The following is a 19,076-nucleotide window of genomic DNA, read 5'->3' as shown; positions in this document are numbered from 1 at the left end:
CACAAAATATGCCAAGAGTCATTTACAATGATATACACCATATCCCCTGTATTATTACCAATGAGATTGTGGCCGAGCAAATGATTTATTTTCAAATAAGTTTCACAGTCTCTACCATGTATTGGGAAAAAAAATGTTCAGTGAGAAATCTTGTGAGTTTTTCAAAACTTGTGCCATTGAACAGGGTTTAGAGGAAATTATATATGAAAACTATTGAAACAATTGAGAGATAAAAGTGGTTAAGAACTTAGTTAGACTTTTTAATCCTATTTATCAAAATTAGTAAATAAATAATTTAATTTCAAACATTCTCATGATAAAGCAATTGTTGATATTGTTCCGGTATATAAAAAATAATCTTATATTACTTGAAAATTGAGGCTAAATGTAGTTTATAAACGCTGATTTTCCTTGAGTCACTGAGAGTCTGAGACATCTTTTATTGACATAACATTCTTGATTATCGGTTTCCTCTCTTTAGAAAATGTGAGTGAACATCTGTTCTGGAGATTTCAAATCTAAACACGCACCATGCATGAGTGTCTTTTAGATCGTAGTTGTTGTTTAATTTTCCTACTGATAAAAAAATCTAAACACACACCTAGCTAATCTACTTTTAACCAAATCAATAATTTACGGGTACAATTATTGCCTCGTGGCAGTGACAATTTTTAGCAGTTTCGTTATTCCAAAAGTGAGTATCATAATTGTTTCGCCTCTTCTGTGCATGAATTGCTCCTGTGGGGCTCAATCACTGTTGTTTTGTGGGAGGAGTAGTACCCCCGTGATAGGGTTCCTATGCTGTGACAATGAGACTGGAAAACCTTCAAAATTATTTTACAAAAAATACATGTAAAAATATACCTTGTTGTTTTTATTTTTTATATTGATTTATTTTTTTTTCTTATTTTGATTCTTGTAAATTCAATTTTTAATTTTAATCCATGTTTTTCCAATTTTAATTCCTATAAGTTTTTGTTTTTATATTTTGTCCTTGTAATTAAGTTTATACTTTTTAAATTTAATCCCTTTAAGATTCCAATTTTTTTATTTATAATCTTCATAAGCTCATGTTTACTGGAATCAAAATTAGAAATATGCAAACTTGCAAAGACTAAAAAAGAACAAAATATCTTACATAAACTAAAATTTAAAAAAATAAAAATTTACTATACTAAAAATAGACAAATTTCTTTACAAGAATCAAAACTAGAAAAATACAAACTTATATAAAAAAAAGCATATTTAAGCTCTTTATATATAATAAATTTACATAAATTAATATTTATTAAAATGTGTCATCAATATAAATTTTTTTTTACATATTATCATTTAATTAGAAATTATCATATTATGATGTATAATAATTTTATTAACTTTTATAATAATTATTGTTATTTTTTATGTTATTGTGATTCATCTTTTTGATATGGTCATGTACAAAAAGGCATCACAATAATAGTTTCTAATTATTTTATATTATGGAAATGTTTAGTTTGATTTTACATGACAATTATTGATTGGAAAGATGAACCACAGTATCAATATTAAAAATAAAAAAAAAGTCAAGTAATGAGCTAAATTAGCTGTCCAGCTGAATTGCGGAAATTTGTTGCGATGTTAGTCATGAAACCAGAATATACCCTGTGCATAGGTCAAATTTTATTTGAAGCAGAATTAATGCAAGATCTATGGAGGATTTTGGCATCTTTTTTGGGCTTAATGGCTGGATAACGTGGCTTTTCGTTGCAAGAGGCTTCTCATTTGTGACAAGCTGAAAATGGAAATCATAAATTAAGGAGAAAATATGAAATTGCTTGACTTTCTCAACGAAGTATTAAAAAAGATATTTCTAAAATTAAAATTAAGCACTCACTGAATTTCCATAATAAAATCACGAAAAGAAAGGTCACAAGAAAAAGAATTACGATAACAATGACTTTTATTTTCTTGAAATGATATAATAGTGTATTTGAATTCAGTCAATTCAGGTTAGATGATATAGAATCATGTTAAAATATAAGTTAGCATGATTTCACATAAAAATTTATATATTTAATTTCATGTTGAAGAATAAGAATTTTATGTCGAAGAATTGATTATAAATTCATAATTAATTTTAAGGTTTTTTTAAAGTGGAAAAGAAACTTCTATTTCAATATGTCCACACAAAATATATGAGATAAGATACTACCAAAAACAATTTTAAGTTAAAACAATTTTGGATGTGACTTCATCAACATTTAATACATGTTTAAAACTAAGTTACATCAATTTCGATCTAAGTCTCAGACAAGTAAATATTTATAACTAATTATGCATCTATTATCAATTTTGATGTGAATTTTAGGTCTAATGTAAATAATGTCATTCCAAACACACGATTAGTGTCTCTCAACTTGAGTCTATGGTGAGTTAAACATGATTTTTCTATTCACTATGATGTTTGGTGTTGTGTTGGAAACATGATTTTGAGTTTTAGATTCAAGTCTCATTGATGCTATTAGAAGTAACTTTTGTATCAACATTAGCTTTAGTGCATGTTTGACAATCCATTGGTGGAACACCAAACAGAGGTTTGTCAACGCATCTCCTCCCTTACTTCTGCGTCCATTTGTTGGATCTCCATCATAGCAGGCGCTGAAGCAAAATAAACGTGCTCTTAATTAATGTTATTTCCTTTATGCATACTATTAATTATGCTATTTGTTTCACTTATACCCTTAGACGACTTAAGTCATTTTGGTAATTACACTCTGATAATCATTTTTAATTGTAATTTTCATACAATATTATATGTTAAAATAATTTTTTTAAAATATTTAGTATCTAAACAAAAATTACATTATTACAAATTCACAGCTACTTATAATCAATTATGTAAAATTACTTTGATTCAAAATAAATTTTATGACACATATCCAAACATTCACTTTGTATAGTTTTTGCGTTAGATAAAAAACTTATACCAAATTTTACTATTAACTTTTTTTAAAGACAGTTTTACTATTAACCTAGAACAACAAAAAAACAAAATTTAATCATATTATTTCAAAATTAATTTTAACTTACAATTGGTTACCCAAATACACTAATTTTGTACAAATTTAATTATTTATTATAATTTTTGTAAACTGATTTAGCATATTTATTGACTTTTATAAAGGTAACATTTATTCACCCACTAATTTTGGAATTAGTTGAAATTTCTTAATCATACAAGTAGTACTACTTTTTGTTGTCTCATTCATGTATGAATTGCTTCTGTTCTTAAGCAAGAGAAGTAGCTTTCTCACACGATTTTCAATTTCACCGACAGCATCACTAGATCCACTACCTTCCAAATGACAGGAAATAACGTCACTTTTTTATTTAATTTATTTCCTAAACGAAACAGACCATTAATATCAGGAAAACCTCAAAAGTAAAATAAGATAAAATTTAACATCTATATATCGAATAAAAGATAAAATTTAACCTCTATAAGTTATAAATTTGAATCATCACTCGTATCCTTAAAGTGATTTAAATATAATTTTACTGTAAGTAATCTTTAAATTCAAATTTTTGAGAAAAAAAAAATCCAAATTCAACGATTTGTTGTTTTCTTCGCTCTCTTTTGTTTTTTTTAGTACTTTTCCTCCTTTATCAATATGTTATCTCGACTACAGGTTAGTTGGTGATTCACAGCTTAGCTCTAAGTTGCGACATTTACAAAAAGATAATTAAGCATCAGTTCATGACTCGATAAATCATTAGTTCGTGACATAAATAAATAAATAAATAAATAAATAAATAAATAAATAACGAGTTTTTTTTAGCAAAATGCCAATATGCACAGTCATATTGTATCTGAGGTTGGGGTGTCAGTTGTGGCCACTAGACACCACTGTCTTTATCGATCATATTTTTAGCTTTTGGAATTTGGTACCTAATTATAAAACTCCATAAATAAACATACAAGAATCAATCTTGGAGTTGAACGAATGACGTGACATATGTGAACCGGTTACAATTTAAACTTTACATGATTGCAATGCAGGCCTAACCGAATACATGATACTCCTGTTAAGTATCCGGTCTAACTCAAGATCAAACATGTCTCATCTGATCTTTAACGATTTATGTAGAGAGATTATCTAGATTAACTGGTAAAGAATAATTAAGTGAGAGATCAGTTCCCTAATGATTGATAATTATAGGGGTATTACCTAAAAAGGTCACCTTAGAAAATGGCATATAGATTTAAGACGTACTAATCAAGGTACGTATGGATAATTACATGAATATCAAGATAAAAACATGATTAATTTGTATTAATTATTCTCATTTATTGTTTTTGATGGAGATCTTACTTGAATGTGAGAATATTTTGTTAGATATTTAATTAAGGAGTATCATTTGAAGAAGAAGGATTAGTTGTTATCATTAACGAAATATAAAGTCGGTGAGGTCATTATAAGTTGGTAACCATCTATCTATACTAGTACGTGAATCTGTAAGATTATATTCTAATTAATCCATCATCAACGTAGAGAAAGATAAAGCAACAAGAAAGAGGTGAAAGAGATGTTTAATCAATTTCCAAATTAGCCAGCTCATTTGTAAAGGCCTAAAGTGTAATAGTAATTATATCTTCTTACGACTTTCTTTCTCTCCCCGATCCTATCCAGCGGATCATTATCTAAACTTTGACAATTCAAACAATATTAATGTGAACCCAATCATACATATATATATATATATATATATATATATATATATATATATATATATATATATAGACATAATGCTTTTGTTATGGCATGCTTCGGGTTTGTTAGTGGTTACGTTTTGTTTGGTTGGAGCCACCATGATCCCTTGGTTAATCTATATTCACATTATTTTGTGAATATGGTATAACTTTGGGCTACATGTATTTCTGATGATCTTGTAAATGGTTGGGGCACCCATTTGTGTCCTTCTATTTTATATTGAATGCTAACAATGTACTAATAATGCTGTTTACATTTAAACCAAGTTTCTAGCCTCGTGTCACAAATATTGTGTAGGAAATGTTGCCAGAAAAAAACAGGAACTGTGTGTAGTTATGTCAAAGCAATCGACAATCGAATCTTCTTATATAATTAGTAAATGGTATCAGTTAAGCTTTAGCGATGGGGTTATAATAAAGGCTTGATTATCTTAATCAATAGCAGGGTCAGGCTATATATATAGGAGATTCGTTACACTTCGTCAAACTTAAAATACTCTAAAATGAATAACACCGCTTTCATTTTCTAATGATATATGGTCAAGACCAATAATTCTAAACCTAAATCTCCTCTTAATTTTCCAAAGGGCACTCTGTTCGCGGCCAGCATGCAATTTTCTTTAATTTGGAAGAGGCACCGTAGGAGGGAGTATGGGCCATGCATGCGCATGGAAGTCATCTATTTCCTACCGTAATATAAAAGGGTACAAGGGAACAAAATGCGACAAAGTCATTCCCTAATCATCCAAAACTTATTGATTCTTATCATATTTATCCTTAAAGTTTTAGTTGAAGTCTACATTTTCTTTCATTTAATCCCATTTTATAGAGAGTACCCTCAACATAAACTTAAAAGCCATTTTTTCCAGCAATTTTCAATGTGTTTGGTTTGGTAGGAAAGAAAGAAATACATGAAAATGAAAATAGAGAAGAGAGAAATAGAATAAATGAAAATAATTGAGAAATAAAGTAAAAATAAGAGTATTTAGTTTAAGAAAAAAATCAATTTTTAAGATAAGTAATTGATTGTGAAGAATTCATAATCAATTGTTTTTGGAAAACTAAAGATCCGTTTAATTCGTTAAAATGATATAGCATTAGACATAACAAATATTTTTGTTTCACATTTAATTTAAAAAATAAAATAAAGGAGAATACAAATCAAACATATAAACATGAGGCAAAATCTCTAATTTTTGCTAGTCAAAAAACTATATAACAATTTTTTGTCATAGAGAGGTAGAGTATTAAAAGACACATATATTTTTATTTATATTTCTTTAGTAATCGAAAAAATAATAACTAACCAACATCATCATTTTAAAAAGGACACATCAAATTATTTTATTCTAATATCTCTCTTTTGTCATCTCAGTAAACTCATTAAATTTAATATTAATTGCATTAAGATAATTAATATTATGTATTTTAGTAAATTTTATATTATATTTTTTTTCATTATTCGTCAAATAATATACAAGATTATCCTGTAGCTTGTGTTTTTATCTTGTGCTCTGTAGTACCATCATTTTAACTAATCAAATGAATTCAAGATAATTCATGCATAAAAAAATGTTCATAATTGATTATGATGATCAAATAATTGATTATGTATGATTTAAAATGCAGTAGCATTTTCACACTGATTTGTGGAAGAAGAAAAAATGGAACCTACAGTTTTTTATTTCTCTTCAATCTCTCTTATTTTCACACATGAAACATTTATTTAAAATATTTCTTTTATGATGAATTTTAATTATATAGAAAAATATATAGCCTATACAATTTAGATGCCAAAATACTAGTATTTTTTTGGTGAAGAGATGCTAAAATACTAGTATAATAACTAGTTCCACGGTTGTGATTTTTAACTAAAAAATTAAATACAATCTTCATTATACTTATTTTGTAAGGTCTGTCTGTTTGTTTTTTTTTCAAAGTGTTCAGGGTATTTCTAGGCAAGAGTCGGAGATTAAACCATCCAGATATGGTATTGTGCCTCTTTTGAGACCATGAGCAATAGCATAATTATTTAACAAATTATATACTTAAAAATTATTTGTATGTGTGTTAACTTGTTGACAAGTGTATCAATTTGTCATAAGTAATAAAATAGAATAGAAGTCTGAGTATGAATAGACAGTCCATGAGCATGAGTGATTAGACCATAATCAATAAACAACGAAACACAGAAAAAAGCAATAAAAAGAGTTTGCATTATATAGATAATATGACAAATTTACATTACTATAGTTGGCATGTCAAACTCCCAACCATGGGGTTTAGTCTCTCATTGTCAAGAGAGATTTTACATTTTAGGAACTGATGTGGATAGATAAAAGAAAGAGATGAACAAAGAAAGAGAAGGGGATAATAACAAAGAAGATTTTTCCTATTTGAGATCCAGAAGGATATATTCTTTAGAGAACTCTGAGTCTCATTGTATCTATTTCTCCTTTGTTTTCCCTGCACTGAGCGAGTATGACAATGATCACGCGCTTAGGGCAGAGTTCATATTAAGGGTGCCTTTGGGCTTCTTCATGAATCTTCTTCGCACTAAGTCTGAGTTGACACCTGAGTGAGTGCTAAGCGGGCTGTTACAATCTTCAACTTTTTCTTTACGTTTTTGCATCAATTTTTCTCCAAAATATTTGAGATTTTCTTCTTTTAAATCCTGCTTGTAAAAAATTACAATGATATCAATTTATTCATTATTTTATTAAAAATAATGTTAAAATGAAAAAATTGTAATTATTCTTAATCAGAATTAACTATTAATTTAATGTAAATTTCACCGTTATCAACGTGGAACTTAGGATTGTATCAATTAATTTCTCTCTTAATTCATTTTCAAAAACTTGGTATTTGCCCGCTAATCATGATGAGCTAACTTGTTTAACATAACACATGCTGTTTTTCTAGGAGTACTAACACATGCTGTTGTTGTTGTTACCTATTTTATGGGGATTAGCCTTTTCGCGGGTGAATGTAAATATTTAATAACTTTCTTTACCAACTCTCACTACTAAATATTTAGATGCACAACCTAAGTCTATTTAGATGATTTTATTCTTAAATATTTATAAGAAAAGAGAATACAACTACTGAAATGATTTGAGGTACAAGGTAAAATAATTTGATCTGAACTTATGACTTTTATAGTTTTTTTTTATTTAATTTCTTCAAAAGTTAAAGTATATAAGTTGATTTTAGTTTTTAAAAAATACTAAATGTATTTACTTTTTTATTTTATTTTTCTTGTTAAATACTTATTGAGAATGGTCCTACTTCAAACAAGGAAATGAGTGGCAGACAAAAAAAAAAAAAAAAAAACTCAATCTGCCTGTACTTCAACCACTCCAAGAATTTGAAGGGAGGAAGAGAGGGACCAGGGGAAAAATCCCTTGTTCGGTTGTTCCTAACAACTCAACCCTCCTTTAACTTTGACCGTCACCCATTACTTTCTCCACCATACTCTAGTTTTAATAATCTTTTTGAAACAGTGGAGGAACAATTTTAGTTTGCTTCGTAGTTTTTTTATCTTTATTGTTTATCTCCACTTTTTTTTAGGAAGTTTATCTCCACTTCAGATAAAGCAGTTCTCTTTTGATTTTTGGTTTAAATTCGCTGGTTATGATCCCATGATCCATTCACAATTGATGATTAGAAACCATGCTAGTCTAATAATGTATTTTTGTTGATCCATCCTAAGTGCTAGCTTGCTATAATTATTATTTTTCAGGTAAATTGGTGGATTAGTAAATATCAGTATAAATAAATATCTTAAAAAAAATTAAAGGAAAAATCTCTATGGATTAACACCAAAAAAATTTGTAGGGTGCCAATGGTTAGTCATTTCATTTCTCTCCTCTAACATTATAATTAATGTATCATAGTGTAGCAATGTAATCTCAGATTTCGGATCAATCTATATTGATTGACTGTCTTTATTATGTTGTTGCTAGTAAATACAACTATGTATGGTATATATCAATTTTCTACGCCACTAGAAGAACCCATTAATATAATGCATCATTAGTATAAATTTAGAGTATTTATATATATTTACAAGTTTATTTTCATCAAACAAAATTTATATTAACAAAGACAAGCTTGAAAACTAACAAGATAATTAATGAACTAATATTTTTTGTGGTGAGTACCAATATGTCATTATGTTTTCAATAAATTATATTATTTTTCTTTATAATCACTAGTATTTCCCTAACATTAGGGTGCGGTGCTCTGCCATTGTTCATTATAAAGTTGTTTTTAATTTACTTTTAAACATGGAATGTGTTGTTTACAACAAAAATTGTGGATTTCTTTGTTACATTAAAAAAGTTGTTGAACAAAGTTTATAATTTGAAGGTTTTAATTATTAATTTTTTTTGTTGTGGTTTCTTTCTCCACAGTTTCTCCACAGCACACATTTTACCGTCCAAAGAATAATATAGTTTCCATTATATCATATTTGTTTCCTATTTTTTTATGAATAAAAGAGAGGATTTTGTTTATGAGAGTATACTGGAGGTACTTCAACCCAACATCTAGAGGGAACCACCTATTACATTAAGTAATACAATAACGAGATCTATCAATTGTACGGTCCATCTAGGATTCATTTTAAATAAAATATAATTTTTTTTCAGCAAATATTCATGGTTAGAATGTTAATTTTATTAAGAGAGAAAATTGAGAACCCGTAATCTTACTCTTATTTCCTTTTTCATTAGTCATCCAACTCATCTTAAATCTCCAAAATTTTATTTCATTGAATTTATATTGACAGCAGTGCCACCGACTAAATTGATCCCCGAACCCTTCCCAAGCTGTTGGCGCCTTTGCATGTAATATTTATAACATGTATGTATAATGTGGTTCACAGTGTATAAGTCTACAAGAGAAGAAAAATAACTAAAGCCACTACAAGAATAAGTTGAGGATCACGCGCGCCTTATCAAACAATTTTTTGGTACATGTAAACCCTAATCGTCAAAAAGAGGGAGGTATATATCATTCTCACGTTTTTTTATTGTTCCATGCACTACTATTCCTTAATAAAGATTGATTAAAGATGAATTCCTCTTTGATATTAATGCATATATGATAGAGTATATAATATAAGGTGCATACATGATTAAATCGATTCAGGTATATAATTCAAATTTCCTTCACTCTTTAGGTGTTTATTTTGGAATCTTTAGATTAAATCAACAGTCGAAGAAGGTTCGCATTTTTGGCTGCCAAGTTGTATCGATTGCATGAAAATATCACGCATCAAATTGTGGGTAACAATGTAACATCATATAATTATAATATGGGACCCTGAAAAAAAATCTACTAACTACTTTGCCAACACTTTGACAAATCATGGCTAGCCGACGCAAGTCACTGGTTCAAAGAAAAACGAAGCAGGTTTATGAATTGATTAATCAAATTACAAACCAAAAGTAAACAACTCCATGCATTGACAACTTCTTTGCTAGTTCTGCGTGTTAGGTTAGGTAACGGAAGAGAGACAAAGCACCTTGAGATTTAATCTCACATTAACTAATTAACCTTGCGAGGGGACTAGTGGCCATATAAATATGTGACATATGCACGCACTTAGGAAACACATATTCTCATCATATAGAGTTAATTACTTACTTGGAGGGTTTTAGAGAAATGGCTTCGTCTTGTTCTAGCTTTATGATCACTTTGGCCCTTTTGGTCCTCGTGTTGGGGACTAATACTAGTAGTGCCAATGCCAATCCAACACTTCACACAAACTTCTACTACAGTTCTTGCCCAAAACTCTTTGACACTGTGAAACGCACAGTGGAATCGGCCATATCAAAGGAGACCCGCATGGGTGCTTCTCTCCTACGTTTGTTCTTCCACGATTGCTTTGTTAATGTGCGTAATTTTTTTTTAACATTTCTTAATTAAACACTCTTCTTTCAATTCTATTTACTGCTAGAAGTTAACATTTTAAATTTTGCCTTCTTGTTTCTTTCCCAAACATTTTTTTACTTTACATTTGATTTAAGTTATATATAATATGGGTTAGTTTATTTAAACTTATTTTTTAAAATAAGTGTTTATTTTAATAAAATAAATATTTTTTTTGTGTTTGCTTAAATTATTTATTTATTTATTTTAAGAAACAAATCTTATCTATTTTCTAAAATAACACTTATTTTAAAATTATTTTTTTAAGTTTAATCAAATTCACCTCTCTAACCAACTATTTTACATAAAAGCAAACTTTTGTAGCTAGTTTTTGCAATTACATTTTGTACAACTCTTGTAATAAATTACTAAAGTAACCCCATTTATTTTTGTCACCATAGTTCATATCAATGGTGGTTATTCATGATCAGTGTAATTTATGTCCGATAGTAATTTTACTTTTGTTTGACTTTGTTGATACATATATATATATATATATATATATATATAAAGAGACTAATAAATTTTCTAATTGGATAAATAAATATTATATATGTTGCAGGGGTGTGATGGGTCGATTCTACTTGATGACACATCAAGCTTCACCGGAGAGAAGAACGCGGGACCTAACAGGAATTCTGCCCGTGGATTTGAAGTGATCGACCAAATCAAATCAGCTGTGGAGAAAGTGTGTCCGGGTGTGGTTTCTTGCGCTGACATTCTTGCCATCGCTGCCAGAGACTCTGTTGAGATCGTAAGCAATTATTTATTTCAATGTCATTGCATATAGTTTAATACTTTAATCATGCATATATATGTATATATTATAAAAAAAGAGTATCGGCATGGCAATTATTTGTTGTATAAGGAAAGAAAAGAAAAATAATGCATAAAATGTTTAAGATATTCCTGATAAATAATTTTATATAAGACAAAGTATCCTTTTTGAAAAGACATCCATTAACCTCGATCCTTAAAATTTTATTTTTCTATTTGTTTCTCTATCACTTGGAGAAAACAGTTATTGTCATTTTCATTCTTTGCCTTTTCTTTTTCTTCCATTTTCACACCAATCTAAACAGAGGAAAATTTAGCTTGCGCGTTTCCTATGTACATGAATAAACAATCTCCACTTCTCCATTCTGCACACACATCAGAAACATATGCAAGTATACGTGAACTGAAAATTTTGTTGAATTTGATCAGCTTAGAGGCCCAACATGGGATGTGAAACTTGGAAGAAGAGACTCTAGGACGGCAAGCCAATCTGCTGCCAACAATGGCATCCCAAGACCCACTTCAAACCTCAACCAACTTATATCCAGATTTAACACTCTCGGACTTTCCACCAAGGACTTGGTCGCACTATCTGGTACTATTATAGAAGAGCCTAATATTATGCTCTCTAACACATTCATTTTAACATACTATAAACATGATTAAAAATTACAAAACGAGACTCCTTCAATTAGAAGTGGATTGAAAAGAGTAATTTAAAAATTGTGTTCATAACATTTCTCAAAATTAAAATGAGTTCCTCTTGGTACTTTTTTTATTAACTTGTTACCTTAGCAACAATCATTTACTCTCTTTTTTTATTATTTTAATTTCATTCCATTGCATATTCTAGGGGGTCATACAATTGGACAAGCAAGGTGCACAACCTTTAGAGCCCGAATCTACAACGAGAGCAACATAGATAGCTCTTTTGCCCGCATGAGACAATCTAGGTGTCCCCGAACCTCAGGATCAGGGGACAACAACCTTGCACCCATTAACTTTGCCACTCCCACTTTCTTTGACAACCACTACTTCAAGAACCTCATTCAGAAGAAGGGTCTCATCCATTCCGACCAAGAACTCTTCAATGGTGGTTCCACTGACTCCTTAGTGCGTACCTACAGCACCAACCCGGCCTCCTTTTTCGCCGATTTCTCCGCCGCCATGATCAGGATGGGAGACATTAGTCCCCTTACTGGCTCCCGCGGAGAAATAAGGGAGAACTGCAGGAGGGTCAACTAATTGAAGTGTTAAAAGAGCTACACATAATTTGGATATCAATGCATGTGTGTGTAATAAGTTGTTAAACGAGTGTTTTGATTTCATTTCTATGTTGTCACTTTGTGTGCTACCAAGTGTACCTACATTGTTCTATTACGTTAATTTAATTTGCTTCTAAGTGGTGATGTTGAAGTTGAAGGACTTCGATGTACAAGTTCCTTGGTCACTTAATTTCCTTTCACAATTATAATTAATCATAATTACACTCCCATTTTTATTTTATTTTTTGCTTTTTATGTCAATTTAATTTCTAGCTCACTTTTCATATTTGTTACCAAACTTTTGTTCTGACGTACGCAAATAATTCATGTGAATTTCCACATTTAACATCTCATCTAATTCTTTTAGTAGCTTTTTCAATGACTCTTTTCATCTACGAATGACAAATTATCAAATGTGAACTGAGATCACGACATCTCAAACATTTTTTAGGGTCTAATTGCCAGCTAATTAAGGTTCATCGTTGAGGATATTCCTCACTGTTTACTGTCAAATGTACAGGCTAAATATAATACTATGGATTCATATATAAGAAAAAAAATAATTTTATATATTGAATTTAAATATAAATAAATTTAACTATTTTTATCTCATTTAATCTTATTATTCTTAAAATATCATTCTTTTAATTTTAATTTTAATTTTATTTTCAATAACTCATTATAATAAGTTTTAATAAAAAATATTTTAAAAATAACTTTATTTTTAACTTAAGATTAAGAAAATTAAATGATTTCAACTAATTTTCTTAATTAATGTAAAATTAATTATTTTTACTTATATATAAGTTTAGAGAAAATACATGATTAGACAATTATATGAGCCACGAAATAAAAGGCATTTAGGTGAAGGAACTAGTCATTGACTCTATTATTACTTTATTGAGTTTTACTAATTGATATTTTTAGTACATTAATTAAAAAATTAAAAGAAAAAATTATTTATTTTAGAGATCATAGAAGTGCATAAAAAAGTCATGAATGTATCTCAATAAAAAAAAAATTCTTTTAATTTCTTAACCAATATCAAAGACACTAATTGACATTTACTAACGTCGTCCAAAAAAAAACCACGACCATATCGATATCAACCGATGGGATATTACTCAACTATATATGAAAGTAAAGAAGATAACCGCTCTTAATACTTGCCGTAAAATTGAGGGCGTTGAATTAATATAAAGAATCTAAGGAGTAATGAATGAGTCTTGTCACCTAACCAGATAGATTTTTCCCTACCCTTACTTCAAACCATATCTTTAAGAACAAGTACCATGTGTTCTAAACGTTGTTGTCTTAATTTTTGTTATGTCATAAGTTTTTCCTATTTGAGCTAATCCATTTTATTTTTGTCGCTTCACCTCCTTGTCAAAAGCTTGTCATGACTTCGTTTATTATTTAGGTGTTTGTTTCCATTATTTTTCTAGTTTTAATTGGCGCTAAGCATACAATTTGGTGCCTCGTTAAAGCATTGAACTTTAAATTAATTTTCACAACAAAGAAATATACTCTGATCATCTCTTTTGTCCGCACTATCTATATAAGCAATAATTTTTTTTTTCACAATTAAATACACCAGATTGATATTTATTGGATCATTGAACTGATTTTTTTCTTCTCTTGATTTGTTTCCGGCAATTACTTTCTGCACGTCTCTAATTGCTTCCTGTACCTATTCTGAAATGTAAAATTACATTTCGGAATAGTCAATGTAAAAATCAAGAGAAGAAAAAAATCACGTACAATGATCCAATAAATATCAACCTCGTGTAAACATTATTCCAAAATGTAATTTTACATTTTCAAAATAGATGTTCCAGAAGTTCAAAAAGGTACAGGTAGCAACATTGAAGCCGAAGGAAGCAATTGTCTTTGTTTTGGGTCAATGGAGCGTGTGCCCATTTGATATCTAAGAACCGAAAAGAAAATTGATATTGGTCTCTCCAAAATTGTTTTGGGCCTCTACCATGAATGTGCAAATACCAAAATGTCTTTTTGTTTCTTCCCTTTCATATTGGCACCCACCTATCCTTTTTGGTAAACCAATGAAATTATATTTTCATTGTGTTATCGTTACATTACTAAATTGTGACAAAACAGAATCATAATTCCGTTATGTAATAATTTATGCAGTGAAACAATACTTTTGTTGCGCTTTTTTAGAAAAAAAATGTACAATAAAAGTTTGATTCCGTAGCACATTATGAATGAAATCATACTTTCATTATACTTTCTTAATTGACTCTCACTTGTACAACAAAATTATGGTTTGATTATATACTTTTTTTACACCTAGATACACAATGGAAACACACTTCTATTACACTAATGAAGTGTGAAAAAAAAAAAAAAGAGTGTAATGGAATCACAATTCAATTATAGATTACATAATCGAATCGTGATTTTAGTGAGCCTAAGTCATAGATACCCGTATTTTGGTTCTATCGGGCTTTTTTCAGCCCAAATTCTTGGTTTTTGTCGTTGAGTTCATGAGTAGTTGTTATGATTAATGACGAAATAAAATGCATTATGATTTTGTTTTTGAGCCAAACAAGATTAATTAGATTAATCCTATCATGATGTTATCTTCGTCTTTAGCTTTTGAGGGGAATTAGATGCTCTCTCCTGAAGCTTTTCAATGAAATTGTTAGATTCTTGTTGTCTTTCGGAACAAAAGAACTTCAGGGGAGGTAATAATATCCTAGTTTAAGATAGGGAAAATCTATTTTTTTTTTGTAATAAAAAAGCATTTGTACAAAATATATATTTATCTCATTTCAAAAAATTTAATGGAGACTCCAGCTTATGACTTGTCATTTATCAACATTAAAACATTGTTTTGCTTCACTCAATCATGTTTTTGTTAAATTCATGGGTAAAATATCTTTTAAGTTTCTTATTTTTGGACAAAATTGATTTTGATTTGAAAACCATAATTTAATTCTCGTATTTTTGTATAATTAATAAATTTTATTTTTCTTTATGGAACTTAAGATACTAGGTGAGAAACAAAATTTATCAATTATAAAATATATGAAGTCAATGATCATTTTTAAAGTATAAGAACTAAAGTGGAGTTTAGACGAAAATCGAGAGATGTAAATATACTTTTTTTTTTCTAAATTTATTTATATATTGAACGAATGGAACATTTTTAGATTGTTCATCTTTGCCCAAGAAAAAAAAACAGATTGTTTATCTTTGGGCTTTAGCCTTAGGGCTTTTGTGGTCAGATCCAGCTCTTATTTGACCCAAAAAGCATAGTAAGCTACTAACAGTTCGATACAGATGCATTTGATGTAAATTAAAAAAACAACACAAATAAAATAACGCAAGCACTAAGTGATTGAGATAGGTGAAAATTTTAATACGAACAAAATAACATCTTGTGTAACTTGGTCGTCTCTCTGTGTCATACACCAGTCAATTCCTAGATTATAAGAGGAAAAGGATGGGATTTGGCAAAAATGGAGGATTAGATTGGGAAAGGCCTAGCAATGAAAAAGGCACCAGTTTAGGATAATGATAGTCCAATAAAAGAATGATATATTTTTATATAAAAAAACGAATTAAGATAAAGAGTCCCATTATTACGGAAACGGGTCGAAGTGATGATAAAATAGTGGAGAAGGACCTTTAGATCACACAGAACTTGTACAATGTTAGAAGTTCAAGCCAATATATCAAACTTAAGAAACGTGGTGTGCATGAATTTTTAAAGGACAGTATAAGTTAGCTTAAATTGAATAAAAATTTCAAGCTTTATGTACCCAAAACAGAATTATCTCATGTTCAAAATTCCAAATTTACTCACCTTGCGTCATGTTGTGTTTTGCTGTAGTTATTTTTTAACTTCCCTTCTGTATCGCCAAAAATAAAATAAAATAGAACTGTACTCATCTCTAATTATTATTTTGATATGGTAGTTATGATTCCAATTAGACATTTAGGCGCATGTATAAATTGGCCACTTGAATATGTAGATTTGCTATAATTAACTAATTAGAAGATTTAACTATACTCAAGTATATTATATTAAAAAAAAGGCTTCTAATTTAAAGCATATACAATCTCAACCTAAATCATGAGATAGGAAATTATTATGTCCAACACCTTTAAAGCCCACACACAATAACCAACCAAACAACTACATTTTCAAAGATTTTCCACAATATGTAAACCGTGTAGAAAATCAAGTCCTAATTATGTTACCTCCACAAACTAGACTGCTCCATGGCTCACAATTGCATTATTTATGTTTCCAAAGGGATAGAAGCCTCTAAAACCGTTTGAAGCTTTGTGTTTGAGAAAAGAGCGAACAGTTGTAGAGCGTGAGAAAGAGATGCTTCCTTGATCTGTGTCCCTCATGGAATATGAGTATGCTGGATAAACCAATGACCATGATGATGAGGAGGATGAGGAAGATGAGCGAGATGATGTTGGTGACACATGAGCCTTTCTTGACCCTATAAACTTTGGCATAAAACATGAAAATATATTGGCCTTTGAGTTTCTTCTCTTGTTTTTGGACTTGGAATTGGAATAATATGAAGGTGGGGGTGTAAGGGGTGGCAGAGAAGTCTCAGAAGAAGGGTGTTTGGGGGTGCCAGGTTGTGCCTCCCACATGAAAGGGACTGCAATTGATGTTTCTCCATAATAGAAGACCCTTGAAGAAGAGTTAGCCATGGAGATTTCCTTGGACATTAGCCTTGAGAAGAACCTATCATCCTCTTTTATTCTGAAGGACTTCTCAATTGAGACATGATTGGCATCACCATCGTTGAGCATTTCGGATATTGAAGTCTATGATTATTTTTTATCTCAACCATAATCTATAACATGCCTCATACAACAAGGTGTGCACACTCTTATATTTGCTATCTAGACCTTAGAAATATTGTTTTATGACTTCCCCGTACTTAATTCTCTTAAGAGTTAAAACGTATAAATATAATAAAGGGTGCATGTTCTTCTAAAATTACTGAAGAATTGGGTTACTTCATATGGGAATTGATTTAAGCATAGGGATTTAATCAAGGATCGGAGGGCCCGGGCTGTTCGATCAATTTAATGATAGGGATTTTTTGGAGGGCACGAATTTAGTTGTGGCGAGATTTAATGCATGATATAGATAGTTGGTAATTAAACTATGAAATTGAATGGGTTATTAGTGGTAGTTGCTCAATTATTTATGGAAGAATCTGGACCATTGACTAAACTAGCGAAGGTAGTTCCTTTATAAATCATTGGTGCTCAGAAACGGATGAGGGGAAAGGGAATTTGGTTACGGGGGAACACTGTAATAAATGAAAACATGTCGTGATCATGAATGAGAAAGGAGAAATTTGTAAATATATATACTGCATACTAGTACTGTATAATTGCTTTCCTAAATAAAGAGTTCATGTCTACCTAATTGAAATACCATATGCTAGAAATCTAATACTCGTTTATTATTCGTGCACAATTTAAGTAACATCGATCAACAGGGTTAATGTGAAAGGTCTCAAAGTTCTACATGATCAAGGAATCGTATCACATGACATATTAATAAAATTGAATCCTTAAAAAAGATTAATTTCTCATAATGTATCGAATTAGGGTTTGAATTTTTTATAAGAGAGATACCTATATTTTATGTCTAATCATGTGTTAAAAAATTATCTTTTAAGGAGGATATTTATGAAGAAAGAAAAGAAAAAGATAAACAAATCCAATGACATCAAGGACACTAAAATTAATCAATGCATGCCACGTGAATTATTATCTGATTGGCAACGTTTATCTCTTCTAACCAAATAAATGAATAAATAAACCCATCTAATTATCTGTTGCTAGTACAATGTGTTAGGTATAGTTTGAGAGGCCTGCATTTTGCACCATAATCTTCTCCTACCAAACTTTATTTTGTACCCAAGCTTGGATATATTGGATGCTGAAAGTTCATCCTCATTAAATAGCAGGAAGAAATTAATGAACAACACCTACTCGGGCTTCGCGGATAGAGACATATCAGACAGTACGTAACAGTGTCAAGGGTATTACCATTATTTATTAGCCATGAAATGTCACATATGGGATGAGCTGTGATCAGAAAAGTCCTATGCTTTTTCATTGGAGAATTACACCTACATGTGGATACCGTTAACTGGATCTTTCGTACACGTTTTGCTCAGTCTTAAGTTCTCAAAACAAATTTGATTATTTGATCAACCCACCCATACCAGCATGTTTTAAAAATGGAGTCTAATTTAAGATAAATATAATTCTAATTTCTGCGCCAGATGAAAATTTGTTCATTATCAACCATGCACCTCACTAATTGG

General features: G+C 29.8%; 2 protein-coding genes across 2 annotated transcripts; one reads left to right on the top strand and one right to left on the bottom strand.

Moving 5' to 3' along the window:
• Positions 1–10,367: 10,367 nt before the first annotated feature.
• Positions 10,368–12,973, top strand: LOC114384326 (peroxidase P7-like). The gene is made up of 4 exons (XM_028343990.1): positions 10,368–10,654; positions 11,253–11,444; positions 11,897–12,062; positions 12,321–12,973. The coding sequence occupies exons 1-4, from the start codon at positions 10,424–10,426 to the stop codon at positions 12,710–12,712; spliced, it is 981 nt and encodes a 326-aa protein (XP_028199791.1). The 5' UTR covers positions 10,368–10,423; the 3' UTR covers positions 12,713–12,973.
• A 3,782-nt stretch (positions 12,974–16,755) lies between these two features.
• LOC114384420 lies at positions 16,756–17,695 on the bottom strand. The gene has a single exon (XM_028344086.1). It carries the CDS (start codon positions 17,536–17,538, stop codon positions 16,972–16,974), a length of 567 nt encoding a protein of 188 aa, XP_028199887.1. The 5' UTR covers positions 17,539–17,695; the 3' UTR covers positions 16,756–16,971.
• Positions 17,696–19,076: the final 1,381 nt, after the last annotated feature.

Source organism: Glycine soja, chromosome 14 (assembly GCF_004193775.1).
Source record: "Glycine soja cultivar W05 chromosome 14, ASM419377v2, whole genome shotgun sequence".
Lineage (NCBI taxonomy): Eukaryota > Viridiplantae > Streptophyta > Magnoliopsida > Fabales > Fabaceae > Glycine > Glycine soja.
This window is presented reverse-complemented; position numbering and strand designations above follow the sequence as displayed.